This window comes from Mandrillus leucophaeus, unplaced genomic scaffold (assembly GCF_000951045.1).
Source record: "Mandrillus leucophaeus isolate KB7577 unplaced genomic scaffold, Mleu.le_1.0 Scaffold218, whole genome shotgun sequence".
Classification (NCBI taxonomy): Eukaryota; Metazoa; Chordata; class Mammalia; order Primates; family Cercopithecidae; genus Mandrillus; species Mandrillus leucophaeus.
In genome coordinates, this window is record NW_012102232.1 from 867,720 (window position 1) to 885,797 (window position 18,078).

Here is an 18,078-nt window from a genome sequence, read left to right on the forward strand (position 1 = left end):
TGCACACATTCTCTTTCACACACACACACAAACACATAGAACAAACATGGGACTCTACGCAGCATTCCTAGAGAAAATTTTCCACTTTTCCTCACTCATTTTCCAGGCTGAAAATCATTTTACATGTCCACACTCTGACTTAGTAGCTTTAAAATGTAAAAACCAGACCTGCCAAATGTAAAATTAAGGCAAATCATAAAATCTGGTACCCAGAAGAAGGGATAATTCAGGCCGCATCTCATTGTTGAGAGTGGCAATGCCGGTATAGCTTTGACATCCTCATCACCTTCTCCGCACCACAGACGACAAAACTCAAAGGCAAATGTCAGCCTTTTGAGTTTATCAGTCTTCCTCCTACACTGGAGTTTTAATATACTCGTATAAATATGTAATAAAAAAACAACCAGCTCTGCCTGTTTAAACTCCCTGAACTTCGGTGTCTTCATCTTTATTGTTTTAAGAATAATAACACCTATGGCAGCCATTCTTTCCTTCTTCCTAATAGAAGCAGTATTCTATCAGATTTGGGGCAGAGAACTCCTGATCTCTGGGAAGGTAGACTGAGCCACCCACCCCCGCAAAGATGTCCATGTTCTAATCCCCAGAAATTAAATATATATGTTAACTTACATGGCAAAACGGACTTGCAGCTGGGTGGACCCAATCTTAGCACAGGAGCCCTTAAAAGCAGGGAACCTTTGCCAACAGGGGTCAGAGATGTAACAGAAAAAGAGGCAAGAGATATTTAAACCATGAGAAGGACTCAACCACCATTACTGGCTTTGAAGACAGAGGAAGGGATCCACAAGTCAAGGAATGCACATGGCCTGGAGGAACGAAGAAGTGCCCTGACCTTACAGCCAGCAAGGATACAAGGTCCTCTGTCCTCCAGACACAAGGAACTGAACTCTGCCAGCAACCTGAATGAGCAAGAAAACAGATTTTCCCCAGAGCCTCCATAAAGGAACACAGACCTGCTGACATCCTGATGGAGCCAGTGAGACCCAAGCTGGACTTCTGGCCTCCCGAGCTGTGACAGGACAAATGTGTGTGGTTTCAAGCCATGCTGTTTGTGGAACTCTGTCATGGCAGTAAGGAAAAACAAATCCCTGGGGTAGGCATGTCACATGGCTCTGGTAAAGGGATGGAAGGGGAGTCAAGGGATGAAAGGAGAGCTTGGGCAAGACACTGGAAGAATGCTCACCCAACATGCCCTCTGCATCCTGCATGTGGGGACACAGGTGTATAAGGACCTGAGGCCTGCTGGTCCTGCATCATCCTGCAACTGTGGAAGATGCTCAGGAAGACAGCAGGGCCTGCCATCACTAAGCCACTCAGTGAACACCAGCCATGGCCTCCCTCCAGGTACCTTATCATGAGAAGAACAAACCCAGCTTGTTTAAGTCCCACTTAGTCAGGTGTTATTACTCCCAGCAGCATTTCTAACTGACAGAAAGACCCTCTTGCCAGGGGTATTTTCAGGGTTAACTAAGACAACATGAGAAGCATGGACTAACGTTCTGGCACCGTGAAAGCACACAGTATGTGAGCTATCCCTTCCCTGTACCACATCAACTATGACTTAAAAGCCTGCTCTAATTTATCAAATAAAATATCACACCACTATGAGAGACTTCTCAAATTCTTTGTTTCCAAAAACACAGAAATCTCAAGTTCCCCACAGATCGAGTCCAAACAGAAGCTATTTTCACAAAATTCCAAACAAAACCTCTCTTATCTCTTACCTAATTCCATGCACTAAATCTAACATCTGCAACTTTTCAGGCCCTAAATCTGTACATGAGTTCATTGATTAAATGAATGAGATGTCCACTCATTCATTTAATCAATGAACATTACTGCATGCCTACTCTGTGGCAAATATGCCTAACAGGATGGAGGCATAATGCCTAAGGGGAAGAGAGGAAGAGGGGAAGAGAGAGCAAAAAGGAGACAGGGACAGAAAATAAAATGGAGATGGAAGAAAGAAAAGAGAAGTGAGCATGTAGAGATAGTGGTGGAGTCTGCGATGGCAATGTACCACCACAGGCACCCCAGCCCTGGCAGCATATGCTCTAGGAGTCCTCCCTCCAGCCCATTAAGGGTGACAATGGCTCTCCCTTTCTGCAAAACTAGCTGATATGCATGGGCAACTTCATAGGGTTGGTGCTCTTTTGGTCAAGGATACACTTCGAAGAGACAAACTCAAATTCTTCCTTATTTCTCATTTTGGAGGAAAAAAACACATACATATACACATACACACCACAAACTGCATAAACTAGTTACACATGAAACCTTATGAAACCACCAGTATCAAGACTACCAGTATCATTAAAAATGTAGAATAGGCTGGGCACAGTGACTCACACCTGTAATTCCAGCACTTTGGGAGGCCAAGGCCAGAGGATTGCTTGAGCTCAGGAGTTCGAGACCAGAGTGGGCAACAGTATGACCTCATCTCTACTAAAAAATAAATAAATAAATAAGCCAGTCACGGTGGCTCGTGTCCCAGTAGTTCCAGCTACTCAGAGGGCTGAAGTGGGAGAATCACTTGAGCCTGGAAGATCAAGGCTGCAGTGAACCACGATCGTGCCACTGCACTCCAGCCTGGGTGGCAGAGCAAGACCGTCTCAAATAAAAAAAAAATTCATTGTAAAAAGATACTTTAATTAACCTACTGCACTCTTGGTCTTTCGCTTTTTAAAACAGCTTTTGTCTGTAATAGTGATTCTCAACTGGGGGTGATCTTTCCCCCCAAGGGACATTTAGCAATATTTGAAGACAACTGGGGAGGGGTACTACTGGCATCTAATAGGCAGAGCCCAAATGCTGCTAAACATCCTGCAATACATAGGGCAGTCCCCACAATCAAGAATTATCCAGCCCCAAATGCCAATAGTGACAACACACAGAAACCCTGGTCTACAGCTTGTCTGCTACTTCGGACCTACCACCTGATCCATGGGGTCACTAGAGTAGTAGTTTTCTGAATGAGTGCATCGAATCCACACAGGCTTAAGAAGTTCTTCTTCCTCCTCCTCATTCTTGTCAGGCGTGGTCTCCTCAGGCTCTTTTTCCTTGATTGAGGTATAGTTCTTGTCTTTGCCAGAGCTCTGGTTGTCACTCCATCGGTCTTTTTCTTCCTCCCAACGAGCTCTCTTCTTCTCCCTACTTGGGGAGCGACTTCAAAAGAGGGCAAAGGAGATTAATTATTAAAAATACTCTGCCATTATAAAAACTATTCTATTTTACCTACTTGGTGCATTTTTCGCCTAAAATACGAATACCATGCCAAATCACCATGTGTACTTTTGTTAAACCAGTGATTCCCAAATACCAGTCTGGTGGCATCAGAATCACCTGAAGTTTACTTGTTTAAAAATACAAATTCCCAGGCCCCACCCCAGATCTACTTACTGATTCACAATCTCCAGGGGTGGGGCCCAAGAATCTGTATTTTTAATAATCTCCCCAGGTAATTCTGGTGTGCATCCAGCAGGTTCAGGAACAACCGATAAACCATAACTCCTAAAAGAAAAACATATTTGCGAAATGTTTGGAAATGTCCACGTATGGACAATTTCAGAAATTAGAATACCAGTTTTGAATCCTCCACATCTGTCTTTGCCAGGAAAAAAAGACTTTAAAATTTCACAAAACAGGGTCTCAATATGGCCATAAATTTAGCCTGAGGACTATAATTATAATCCAAGAATGAACCAGTTATGTCATCCCTAACTATGTCTCTGGAACCCCAGTGTTGGGCATTACTACTTGGCGAACCAACACTTTGCCTAATTTTGGTCCTCACAAATATTAATATTAACTCAGTCAATAAAGAAGGATGAAAAAACAACTCCATCTCCTTGACTTCTGGGGCTTGAAATCTGCAAAGACCCATCCGATGGATGTACTTGGAGGGAAAAACCTATAGGATCAGCTGGGCATGGTGGCTCACGTCTGTAATCCCAGCACTTTGGAAGGCCGAGGCGGGAGGATCACTTAAGCCCAGGGGTTCCAGACCAGCCTGGGTAACATGGTGAAATCCTGTCTCTACAAGAAATACAAAAATTAGCCAGGCATGTTGGTGCACACCTGTAGTCCCAGCTACTCAGGAGGCTGAGGTGGGAGGATCACATGAGCCTGAAAGGCTGAGGCTGTAGTGAGATATGATCGTACCATGCACTCCAGCCTGGGCAACAGAGCAAAACCCTATCTCAAAACAACAATGATAACAACAAAACCTATAGGGTGGATTTTAATTTAAGCCCAAGAAATTCAGGTAGAACACAGAGACCTTGAGAATCCAGCTAAGTAGAAAAACTGCTTTGTAAGCCCAGCTGGTAGCCTTCACAGCTCCACTAACAAAGTTACTACTATCCATGAAAGTTTACATCCAGATCAAAGTAACAAGTATTCTCATTAACTCTACCACTAACTTGTAATTTTGTAACAGGCAAAGTCTGTATGTATATATGTGTGTAGGTATGTATACTTGGGGAGGATTAGAAAGAGTATATATATTATTTATACAACTTCTAAACATTACAATATGCATCATTAGTTTTGTTACCAGAAAAATTACTGTCAATGTACATTCACTGTAGAAAAAAATAAAGCACAAACGTAAACAAAAATAAAACAAAAATCACACATAACACCACTCAGAGGTAATCACTATATTTCACAAATGTTTTAATGTTATAGCCTGACCTTCTCATTCAGTAGTAAATCAGGAACAGCTATTTCAATAATTCTATATTTGGAGCATTTTTAATAGGTGTATTATTATTCTAAGTATATACCATAATTTAACAAATCTAATAATAGTCATTTAGGTTAACATTTACTTTTCTTCCACCATAAACAATGCTATCATGAATACATTTGTGTTCTTTGCACACTTGTCAGATTCTTTCCCAGATGTATACTTTTTAAGGCTTCTCTCTAGTTTGGTAGTACTCATTTAGACTACCATCAAAACCACATAAGAGTTCCCATTTCCACACATCCCGTCACCACGGTTATTTTTCATCTTTGCCATTCTGATGAAAAAGTATTTTCATATAATTTAATTTGAAATATTTTATCAATACTGAAATGAATACATTTCATGCTTACTTCTTTTGTGAACATTCTGGTCATAGGCTATGCAAATATTTTTAAAATTATGATTAGAGTCTTTCTTTGTTGAAACAGTTTTCATTAAGATATCTATCCTCCCTCTGTCATATGCATTGTAACCGTTTCCAGTTTCTTGCTTTGAAATCTGTTTGTTTGTTTGTGGCTACATACAACTTTTATAAAGTTAAATCTAGAGATCTTTTTATGCTCCCTGCCTTAGTATGCTTGGAAGTCATTTCCTATCCCAAGGTTAAAAAAAGATTTTATATTTTCATCAGTTACTTTTAATACAATTTTTAAATTCTCTCTCTCCAAGGTGTAAGGCAGAAATCTAATCTCAATTTTTCCTCCAAATGGCTCACCAACTGCCAGTTTCTCCTCTGATTTGAAAAAAATATATATTCTTTATCACATGTAACTTTATATATTATTTATTAGGTGTAATATATATTCTTGAATGTTGCTCTATAGTTGTTTCATTGATCTACTTAACTTGTATCAAACTTTTTTAATTATTATATATTTCCAGAACATTTAATACTTCCAGAGTAAGTATCCTTGCATTACTATTTATCTTCATTATCCTAACTTCTATCCCAAGGAAAAGTTAAAGAGTCATTACGAAGTTCTAAAGTCAGTACTCTGGGTCAGACATGGTGGCTCATGCCTGTAATCCCAGCACTTCGGGAGGCCAAGGTAGGAAGATCACTTGAGGCCAGTAGTTCAAGACCGACCTGGCCAACAAAGTGAGATCCCCATCTCTTTTTACATTTTTAAAACTACAAAAAAAAAAAAACACAGTACTTTAACTGAAGTTACAATAAAATTACAGATTACAGTCATGTGTCACTTAACAACAGAGATACATTCTAAGAAATGAGTCCTTAGGTGATTTCATCACTGTTCAAACATCACAGTGTGCCTACACAAACTTAGATGGTATAGCCTACTACATGCCTAGGACAGGTGGTATAGCCTGTTGCTACTAGGCTACAAACCTGTACAGCATGTGACTGTACTGAATACTGCAGGCAATTATAATACAATGGTAAGTATTTGTGTACCCAGACACATTTGAACATAGAAAAGGTCCAGTAAAAAAATAAGGTATTATAATCTTTGCGACCAGTGTTGTATAGAGTCTGTCACTGACTGAAATGCCATGTGGTGCCTGATTATATTGTGAAGAAAACTGGTATTTTTACAACATGGTTATCCACCACAGGAACAGGACATACCTTCCTTTCACTACATCACCTTCTTTGTCATCAGCTACATTTTATTAGTTTTCTTCCCATTGGTCCTATGCATTATAAGATGCTTAATTAATTTATTAATAACTTTCCATAGTGAATTGTAAATTTAATTTTTCTTTGCATTACACTTTCTAACCAGGTAGTCCCTTTTATTAAAAAGGCTATTAAATACTGTCAGGTAATAATGGCAACTCTAGTGGCTCTGTTTTGTTTGTTTTGGTGCTTACTCTGAGGCTGGCACTCTGCTGAGCACTTTACTGACATTTCACATTTAATCCTGACAGCAACCCTAGGAGGCAGATATAAACACCCCCTACAAAGGAGGAAACAGCCTTGAAAATCAGTCACTTATCTAATATGATAAACCTAGGAAGTGGTAGTTAAATGCTAATATGGTTGATATAGATATTTCAGCATGTTCTGAAAAGAAATCCCACCAAATGTTTATTATTATTGCCAAGAAACACAGGCAAAAGACATCCTCACCCATCCTTTTAAGCAGGCGTTGTGAATGATGTAATGAATGGTCAGGGTCATCTGTTGTAAACATCAATTAATATTTCTTTTTAACACTTTGAGAAGGGCATTTCAACACAGAACAAAAGATCTTTTTTAGGTAAGTGTCTCAGGCACTCCAAAATTCAAAATCCAAACTCCCAATGTTTCTTCTTGCCAATATGCTATAGGGCAAACTGGTAACTTTTCCCCTTCATAGTTTTCCATCTCTCATTTTTATTTTCTACTGCATTAGTCAGAACTCATAGAATTCAAGTCTACCTTCTCTGTAAGCTACCAACCATTAGAGAAGAAACCATTAAACCGAGGCTATTTCCAGCACTTATACCTTAAAAATCATCCACCTCAAATAGGTCCTCAATGATGTCCACTGACACAATACCCTCACTTTTCTCCTATCTCCTCTCCTTCTCCTCAGGCCCTCTTTTCATGCTTCCTAATTAATCCCATCTAATCCATGGCATTTCATCCTTCCTAATTAATCTCATCTAATCCACAGCAATATGTAAGTGTCCTATCAAATGCACTTACAGCACTTAACTTTCCTTTTCCTATTAAGTGGGGGCCCTTGTTAATGACTCTATCACCCATACCAGTACAATACCCGGGACACACAAACACACCATGTTTTTGATTAGCATGTTGATTGTATCATAAGGATATTCAGTAACAATTATAAGCAATGGGGTCACCTTGCCTTTTTTCAAATCTGTATGGGAAAGGCCTGCAGGTTTCAACACCACATTTGACTCTCTGGGGTGGTATCCATCAGGTTCATCATGAGCTAGCGTTCTTCATCATGTTAAAGACGTCTGCTAATATTTCTAGTTTACTAGTTTTTATGCACAAATGGATGTTGGTTTTACTTTAAATACCTAAAAGGCAAGTACTGAGATAACCCTACAGATCTTGACACAAAGAATACAGATTTTCTAATATTAACTTTTCTATCCATGCAGTCTTGGAATAAACTCTATCAGTTATTTTAACAAACTACTGAAAACATTTGCTAATATCCTAATTAGTGATTTTATATCCATATTTGTAAGAGAGATTGCTGTGTCATTTTTGTGCCATTTTTTTCCCTTGGTTCGGTCTCGCCATCTGGTTTTTCCTGCTACCACAGAATGATCTGAGCTTTCCTTCCATCTTTTTTTAAGTGTTCAAGATCACTTTAAAACTTTTTTTAGAGGTGGCGCAAAGTAAGCTTTTTCCATTTTTTCCAGTTATTGACCTATTAAAGTTTTCTGCTTCTTACATGAAATTATTTTTGTTTTCTTAGAAATCAACCCATCACATTCAAGTTAATTTTTATACTGTTTTAAATTTTTAAATTTCCTTTCATTCCTGTAATAATACACTTTCTCAAACCTAATATTATGTAGATTTTTCTTTTCTTGATTTCCCACTTTAAAAATTGTATTTGCATTTATTTACAATATAGTTATATCACTATAGTTCTGTTTTCATTTCATTAATTCATCTTTAAATACCTTTTTCTGCTTTTCTTAAGTTCCACCAATTTCTATAGCCAAGTGCTCAGATAATAATTACATATATAGTTACCACTTATTTGGCACTTACTTCAGGCCAGTTCTAAGTGTTTGACATGCATTATCTCAATGACCCCTTATCACTCAAGAAGGTACATATAATGGTCCTTATCTTACAAACAAAGAAACTGATAACTGTGCCCAGTAATAAAGTTGGGAAAGCTAGTAACTGACCCCGAATCTGTCAGATTCTAGAGTGCTGTTGTTCATTACCATTATATTCATGTAAGACCAAAAATTTTACTTTGGGATACAGAACTGATTACACCCTTTAAGTTGTGGGTGATAGCAATCTCAATGTCATTTTCTAATGAAAATATGACTGCAGTTTTGCTCTTTTTTTCTGAAACATGTAAATTTAAGAGCATAATTATGAATTTCCAAGGTTTTCTAAAATTATTAATGTATAGTTTTATAGCACTGTGGTCAGAAAAAGTGGTCTGTATAATTTCTAATTTTTGGAAATTTATCAAGATTTTCCCTGGGCATAATCAATGCATCTTGAAAGTAAAGTTTTTTAAATTAAAGGCTGTTCAGCTTTTCACAGGTCACCTTGGACAGACTCTGAGGCCATTATGAAGACTTGGCTGCTGCTCTGTACAAGCACAAAATTTGAATTCAAGGAGATAATCCTACGACTTCTTTCAGTGTCAACTCCTTGCTTACCTTCCAGATCTCTTATACTCTTTTTTGTAGGACCTTTCCAGAGATGGTGATCTTCGGTTGTCTCGATGCCTGTGTCTCTCCCGTTCTCGCTCTCTTAAAGGAATTAATACACAGAGCTGTTTTCAACAGAAAGACTCAAAAACACCATCTCTTTTCACTGAATTCATCTTCTAGATAAATGGACCACATCTATGAATTTTTCAGGCACTATTCACTAGGGGACATTTTTATGCCTTCTTAATTTATTAGAGGATAAAGGAGCTTTTCACTTTACAGAAGTTAACTAACTTGGACAATTTTTGCAGTTTTCTTTAAAGAAAGCAGTCATACGTGATGCTATGCAATAATGGGAATCTTATCCTAATCTTCCCTTAAGACCTTGCAATCAGTCAATCCTTGGTTATTTAACCTAGAGGGAAAACTCTAAAGAACTCCACATCCTATTGATTTCTAGAAAATGCTCTATCTCACCCATCAAATAAATATAAATTATAAAGCTTTTATAGTGAAAATTAGGACAAGATTCTATAATGAAAGAGTTCTTAATGCTTATGGCTTATATGCTTGAGTTGTAGTTCCAGCTATCACTAACCTGCCATGAGGCCATGACTAAGTCACTTGAATGCTATTTTTCATCTGGAAAAAAACTAAATGGAGATTTTGGGCTTACTTAATGTAAAAAAAATAGATGAGGAATTTTTAAAACCTTCCAATGTAAAACTGGGGTTTAATAATATTAATAGCTTTTGAGCCTATTTAACAATGAGGATCTAGAAGAGAAATCTGAACTCCAGTGTGACTGAATCAGAACTACAAGTCTAAAGGAAGTAACCTTCCAATCTTAGAATAGGAAAAATAAAATGCTAGATTAACCTGAGTCCAGAAAGAAGACCATAAAAATGTTTGAACTCAAAAATATTCCCCAACCTATCGCCAAACAGAAATGTCGATACATTGAAAATAGAACTTACAAAACTGACAGAGATCAGTGAGTGCTTAAGTATTAAAATAGAAATTGTTTTCCACTTAAAGATTCCCCTGTTCTAAAGGAAGACTCCTTTGAATAATGTTTCTGATATATACACAATCCTCAGATACACACCAGCTAACCCAAATAAAGCAGTCAGAGATTCGGATTCTACATTCTTCATCTCATACATTTCTAAAATCACAGTTTACATTTGGGCAGTAAATTTTAGTTATTGTATAGAAATTAGTGAACCACGCCACGTCAAAGATATATGTAATTTGTAATGACATGGCTGTTGAAAAGAATAATTGCCTACATTTCTAAATAAAAATTCTAATTAGAGAATATTTCTAATTTTTGTTTTTTAACATATAGCCAATAGAATTTTGCATTTAAGAATAACACTTATAATGATGATTAGTACCTCTGAGTGGGTAGGACCTGAAAAGACCAATTTGGATATAAATAACATTAGTAACACTATTAAGACAAATTCATTTAAAGCAAGGAAAGCTATGTTTGTGTTACTTTTCCCAAGATTCTTCCTTGTTTGCAAACATTAAGATATTCCTTAGGTACATTAGGCTAGTTCTCCAATAGCTACACATTTACCGTTCCAAGGACAGCGGTGAGAATTCCTGTGTGGTAGTGCTCCCCAGCTAGGTGAAGCCCAGGGCACACTTCCTTACCACTCTGCTCAACAGTGTACTTGGTGCACTACACTTGCCTGTAGCGATTTCTTTCCTTATCCCCTGGAGTAACTTTCATTTTTCATGATAACAAATATATATATATCCACTTCTTCACAGACCTTTTCTAAACACAGTCCACCCTAAGACAATCTTGCAATTATTATTCAACCACATTTTGGAGGCAGAGAAAAATAGGGAAGACAGAATTCGTAAAAGGATAGATTCACTTACCCCAAGAAGCAGGGGAGGAGCAGCCAGAGAACAGACTATAGAATTTGCATAAGCTTAACACAGTCCAAATTTATGAAGATTCTGTTTTCCCAATATACTTCTAGAAGTTATATTAGGACTTCATGTGCTCCATGTTTGTTTCACAAAAGCATGTCATATAAGACAAATGACTGATATTCCACCTAATTAATATCCCAAAGGGAGCCAATTCTAATGTAGCTATGCCACTAGGCAGCTCCAAAACAAATGCCCCAAGCACATTATAAAACAACTCGAATATAAATAAAGACCATTTTAGAAAGATATAGATCCTCATAGTAAAGGAGTGTGGTTTAGAATAAATCAGGTTAGAAGTAATTCTTACGACACTTGATTTTACTGAGATCCTCAATTCACAGGACATTCGGGTTTCTTCAAACAAAAACATAACTCAAAGTTGAAGACTTGATGGAAAAATTTAGGATTTACAGCAGAGCCCTGACAACTCCTCTAATTACAGCATCTCAAAACGGAAGGGGAAATAAAACACTATCTAGAATGCTTGCTGCAAAATGTTTTCCCAGAAACGAAATTATTAACAATTACTTTGGAGTCTGAAGAGAACTATTTACAAACTATTTACCTATTACTCTTTCCAGTTTACGTTTGCACTACAAAACTATCATAAAAATGATAGTAACATTAACTATCACATGCCAGCCAGGAGTGGTGGCTCACGACTATAATCCCAGCACTTTAGGAGGCCAAGGCAGGCGGATCACTTGAGGTCAGATGAGACCAGCCTGACCAACATGGTGAAACCCCGCCTCTACTAAAAATACAAAAATTAGCCGGGCATGGTGGCAGTGCCTATAATCCCAGCTACTCGGGAGGCTGAGGCAGGAGAATCGCTTGAACCTGGGAGGCAGAGGTTGCAGTGAGCTGAGATCGCGCCATCGCACTCCAGCCTGGGGGACAAGAGCAAGACTTTGTCTCCAAAAAAAAAAAAAAAACTATCACATGCCTATGACTCTCCAACTCTGTGATGTATTCTGTACATCACAGAATGTTGACCAGAAACAGTAGTTCATGCTGAAAAGATTTTTAAAGTCTACCAACTCTCACTCAGCTTTGGCCCACCAGAAATCAGTCATCCCTACAAGAAACACATTCCCTTCTACCTTCTACCAGGCCACCAGGGAGAGGCAACAAAGCATTTTCCTTCTGAACCTTCTAAGCACTAATCCCTCTCTTCAAGGCAGAGAATGACCACTATCATTTAATTGACTGGCAAAATGTTTAGTCAGAGCCAAATTGATAGAGCCATGAGAAAAGTGTGGAAACAGATGTGAATTGTTGCTCTTGTTTGGCAGAGCAACAAGAGCCAAGACCAGCTCTCTGCAAACCCATAGTGAAGTCACTTGGTCTGGGGAGCTCAAACACTTTCAGCACAAAAGTTCCACAAGACAATGAAAGTAAGTACACTACTGGGGAAAGAAAGAGAAGCACCATTATTAGCTTGACAATAGAAGACCTCAAATCTTCATCAACGTAAGAGTTCACCGAGGCATAAATAAACATTAGCACAATTGGTATGTGTCTTTTATTTTTCCATATAAACCAATGGTTCTTAGGCTTTTGGGGTAACAGACTCACACCCTCCTCTTTAAGAATCTGACGTAAGCTTCCTTATAGAAAAACACACACACACAAAAGTTGCATATAACTTCAGAGTATTTCTGTAAGCCCAGCTAGAATCCCAGTTTTAGAAATGCCTCCTTGAAACCTTATTTCTCTCATATTTATACATATTTGGTCTTTTGAAAAAAGAAATGTAATATAGAATGAAACAGTATTTTTTAACTACAACTTTCTTCAGTAAGAATCCATTTCAATGCAACAAAATCAGATTAAAAGCAATTTTGGGCCAGGTATGGTGGCTCACATCTATAATCCCAACACTTTAGGAGGCCGAGGTGAGTCGATCACTTGAGTTCAGGAGCTCAAGACCAGCCTGGCCAACATGGTAAAACCCTGTCTCTGCTAAAAATACAAAAATTAGGCCAGGCACGGTGGCTCACACCTGTAATCCCAGCACTTTGGGAGGCTGAGGGGGGCTGATCACCTGAGGTGAGGAGTTCGAGACCAGCCTGGCCAACATGGCAAAATAGCTGGCCATGGTGGTGCACACCTGTAATCCCAGCTACTCAGGAGGCTGAGAAAGGAGAATCACCTGAACCCAGAGGCAGAGGTTGCAGTGAGTGGAGATCGCGCCACTGCACTCTAGCCTAGGTGACAGAGCGAGACTCCGTCTCAAAAAAAAAAAAAAAAATTAGCGGGGTGTGGTCGTGTGTACCTATAATCCTATCTATTTGGGAGGCTGAGGTGAGAGAATCGCTTGAACCAAGGAAACGGAGGTTGCAGTGAGCTGAGACTCGCCATTGCACTCCTGCCTGGACAATGTAGTGAGACTCCATCATAAAAAAAAGAAAGAAAAACACTAACTTTCATAATGTGTAAATAATTTTACTTCATTTTACAAAGAAACCAACCAAGAAGGCAACAATGTACAATAAATTTCCATTTATCCTAAAAATCAGAAAGTCCTGCCTGTTAACTAATTTGATTCTTTATTAACATGCAAATCGCCAGTTCCAAAAACACTCAAATGCTATAACCTGATATGATGATCACACTGAACATAATTTAATCTATGCTAACACAGAAAATACAAGATCTTTCAACTCATGGGATCATCATTAAAATGCCAACTGTATTATGCAGAGTGAAAGTCTTATATTAACTGAAATGAATCTACACTGATATATTTGGAATGCTTTTTAAAAGCAATTTTTTCTGACATCAACTTATTTACTTGTCAGTTGTTTCTTCCTCTTGAAAACAGAGTCCAAAGTGTGCTTCCTTTCCTCATATAAATCAAAATGCACTACTGGACCCTTTTGGTTTGGTTGCCATAAATGGAGAATGACTGCGTCTGGGCCTCCGCAGTTCATTAAAGAACTACGCACAAGTGGTTTACCTGCTCCGCTCGTAGCTGCGGTGGCGAGATGGTGTTCTCCCTCGGTCATAATCAATTCTGTACCGGCTGTCTTGTCTTCTCCTGTCAGGACTGCGGCCTCGCTCCCGCCGATCCAGGGACCGATGCCTCTCACCTCGCCCATGACTGTGATCTCGGTGCCTGTGATCATCATAGTGTTTCAGCCTTTCTGGGGACCTTCTCTCACTGGGAGCCTTTGGGAGTGGGTATGGAGGGAGATGTCTGAAATGAGGACTACTGCTGTTATTAGCACTGGGCAAGAAAGAACTAGGGTTGTTCTGGAAACTATTAAAACTGGGAGGTGGGAAGTTGTGGTGAGAATAGCCCGGAGGGTACTGATAATTAACCTGCTGCGGCATTACTGGAGGGGGCGGGGGATGAGGCATGGAGGGAGGGGGCATCATGAAGGGGAAAGTGCCTTGTCCAGGAGGTGCCCCAGGGACTGGGGGGTTATTAGGACAAGGCATTGGTGGTGGCATGGGAGGAAAACAAGGAGGAACTGGGAAGGGATGCCTCATCTGGTGGTTGGGGAAAGGAGGCCTGATTGGGCAGGGGGGAAGAGGGCCTTGTGCTGATGGAGGCATGGGTGGGGGGAAGGGTACAAAGTCTGGTCGTGGAGGGAGAAAATTAGGGGCTGGAGAGTTTGAGAAAGTGGTGGAAGGGACACTTGGAGGTTCATATTGATATTGCACAGGAGGCTGCTGAGGGTGAAGCAGTCTTAGATTTTGGGGCCTAAAGGATGGTGCTGAGGGTCTGGCTCCATGTCCTCCTCGTCCTCGGGGACACCCTCGTCCCGGGTGGAATGACATTCTGTGACTTCATGGCATAAAAGAAAAAGGGAAAAGTTTTTTTAAAAAAATAATCCTCACTATGTAAACAGGGTTTCACAAATGCCTGACCATCTTGATGAGCAACTCAAAGACCCCCTAGTCAAGCCACTGGAATATACCACCCATTTAACACTGAGTTCCTGCTAATATCTGAAACCCTCATGCTCAATAAACTCCTCTTCCCCTTTCTTGGCCACACAGCCCACTGCCATGTTTAGTCCCTGGACCGACCATTCCTTAAAGCTGCTCCATTTCCAAAATGACGAATTCAATATCCCATTGTTCACCATTTGCTATTATGCCTTTGCTCAAGTTCCCCTCTGATCTTGACCTCACAAGAACAAGGGGGCTTGCCTCCCCAGACCCCGCTCCCACTTCCAAATGCATATTTGGGATTACCACCCTCCCTCTGCAATCCTCCACCTCTCCCAGCTACCAGACCCATTACATCAGCATTTGAAAGTGCTCGGGTCTATTCCAATATAAAGTACTTTCGTTGGCCTCCAGGTCTCCCTTGACTTTGCCCGTTCTTTGCCCTTCCCTTCACAGTCAAATGACCTGAAAAAGTTGCTACAGACTGAATGTTTGTGTCCACCCCAAAATTAATGCTGATAAAACCCTAATGCTGATGTGATGCTATATGGAAGTGGCGACTCTGAGAGGTAATTATGATAGGATTAGTACCGTTATAAAGAGAGGAAGAAAAAAGAAGCCCCCGCCACCCACCCCTTGCCAGGTGAGACTACAACAAGAAGGCAGCTACCTACAAGGCAGGAGGAGGGCATGCATCAGAAATCTGGCTGTGCTGGTACCCTGATCTCAGACTGCCAGCCTCCAGAACTGTGAGAAATAAATGTTTACAGTTTAAGTTACCCAGTCTGTAACATTTAGTCATGGCAGCCCAAGCTAAGACAAAACCGTATATACTTCCAACTCACTCTAATCCAACTTCAGCTTCTACCAGCACTCCAATAAGTGACATGATCAGTGTCCACCTTGTCTTGAAAACCAAAGGTCATTTTCAATTACCTTGCTTGATCTCTGTGCAGCAATCACCCCAGATACCTCCCTACTTGCCTCCCTAGCCCCCACCCCCATGGATGCGTTTCTTGGCTTCCTGACATGACGCCTTCACTGTGGCCTTCCTACTCCTCAGGCTGTTCCTCCTGGCAGTCTCCCATACCAGCTTCTTCTCTGCTAGCGGGACTTTAACCGTCTGGTATTCCTGGGGTCTAGCCCAGGTACTCTGCTCACTCTCTCTTCCAAAGTGATGCTACCCACCTGCACTGCTTCAATTAACACCAATCTGTCAGTAACTCCCAAGTTACACCTTTAGCCCACAACTCCTGAGTTCCAGACCCACCCTGCCAACTGCCAACCCCACCTCTCTCCTTGAGTGTCTCACTGACTCTGCAAATTCAACATACCATATGCTAAAAGGAATTAATGACCTTCCCCTCCAAGACAAACATTTGCTCTTTTCCTAGTATTTCCTATCTCAATAAATGACACCATTAATGGTCCTAAGACATATACCAGGGAATCATCTGACTTGTCCTCCCTCACCCCCCATCCTTAGCTAAAAATTTATTTTAAAATTGCTATCACTTATACGGCAACTATCCCTTAATAAAAAAATAAAGAAAAAAATCCTATTGTTTCTGCTTCATAAATATTTCCTGAATTCAACTACTTCACACCATCACCTCTCGCATGGCTATTACAATAATATCCTTGCTGGCCTTTCTATAACCACTGTCACTGACCCCAGGGCTTCGTTAGGTTCCTTGCTCTCACAATCCTCTGTGCTGCTTCTTGGCAGGTCCTACAATAATTACAATCCACCTACTAAGGACCTAATTCCACCTTCTTTTTTTTTTTTTTTTTTTGAGATGGAGTCTTGCTCTGTGGCCCAGGCTAGAGTGCAGTGGCACGATCTCCGCTCACTGCAAGCTCCGCCCCCCAGGTTCATGCCATTCTCCTGCCTCAGCCTCCCAAGTAACTGGGACTACAGGCCCCTACCACAATGCCCGGCTAATTTTTTTGTATTTTTAGTAGAGACGGGATTTCACAGTGTTCGCCAGGATGGTCTCGATCTCCTAACCTCGCGATCCACCCACCTCGGCCTCCCAAAGTGCTGGGATTACAGGCGTGAGCCACCACGCCCGGCCCTAATTCCACCTTTAATGTCTGCCTGCACCTCGGAACTGCAAGCGCTATCAGGGTGGTGCTCTGGGATGTCTATTAACTGTTCTGGTCTGGCTTCCTAGCCCTGTGCATGGCCCTCTGTTGTATTGTGCCCACTGCTGAAAGAATGAGCACATTATTCCCTCTCCCCATGTATCTAAATCCTTTCCACCCTCCATAGCCCAGCACCAATGTTTGCTCCTCTCTCGGTTCTCCCAAACTACTGCCATTCCCATCACAGCACTCACCATGTGTTGCCCTGCATCATGACGTACCGCCTGGGTATGTCACATCTTCCACAGAGAATATAAGCTCTAAAAAACAGAAAGAATAAAACAGACATAAATATGTTTCCCAAACTTCCAATGCTACAAAATATTTCTGCAATTACCATAACACTGATTTTGCAGTTTCCAATACACTTAGCCTACTAACAAAATTCAAAGTATGTTGAACTGTATTAAAGTTTCCAGCTAAATTTTTAATGTCCTTAAATTTTAAAATGTCATTATTACCAGTTTTGCCAACTCAAAACTATCAGCAGCTAAAAAGACTTATATCATAGGCACAGATCATCTCTAATTTGTTAAAAGACTTGGGAAAAAAATAATTTCCCCTCTCCCCCTTCATACTCTCACTTCCTTCATGGTAAAAACATGTAGGCATAGGCCGGGCGCGGTGGCTTACGCCTGTAATCCCAGTACTTTGGGAGGCCAAGGCAGGCGGATCACAAGGGTAGGAGATCAAGACCATCCTGGCTAACACGGTGAAACCCCGTCTCTACTAAAAATACAAAAAATTAGCCAAGCGTGGTGGTGGGCACCTGTAGTCCCAGCTACTCGGGAGGCTAAGGCAGGAGAATGGCAAGAACCCGGGAGGCGGAGCTTCACACTCCAGCCTGGGTGACAGAGAGAGGCTCCGTCTAAAAAAAAAAAAAAAAATGTAGGCATAGACCAAACACAAAAATCACAGTGCGACCAGCATTCAAATTCAAATATAACCATAATCTTGTT

The 18,078-nt window shown here is 40.4% G+C and overlaps 1 protein-coding gene across 1 annotated transcript in view; it reads right to left on the reverse strand.

Annotated features, from left to right (window-relative positions):
- DROSHA (drosha, ribonuclease type III) overlaps positions 1 to 18,078 on the reverse strand; it is a 154,771-nt gene that overhangs the window by 134,419 nt on the left and 2,274 nt on the right. The window contains exons 3-7 of the mRNA XM_011980812.1: positions 17,314 to 17,379; positions 14,031 to 14,864; positions 9,119 to 9,211; positions 3,421 to 3,531; positions 2,955 to 3,186 (exon numbers count right to left, since the gene is read on the reverse strand). Of these exons, the coding sequence (XP_011836202.1) occupies positions 2,955 to 3,186; positions 3,421 to 3,531; positions 9,119 to 9,211; positions 14,031 to 14,864; positions 17,314 to 17,333 (1,290 nt within the window). The 5' untranslated portion in view covers positions 17,334 to 17,379. The remainder of the gene's footprint in view (positions 1 to 2,954; positions 3,187 to 3,420; positions 3,532 to 9,118; positions 9,212 to 14,030; positions 14,865 to 17,313; positions 17,380 to 18,078) is intronic.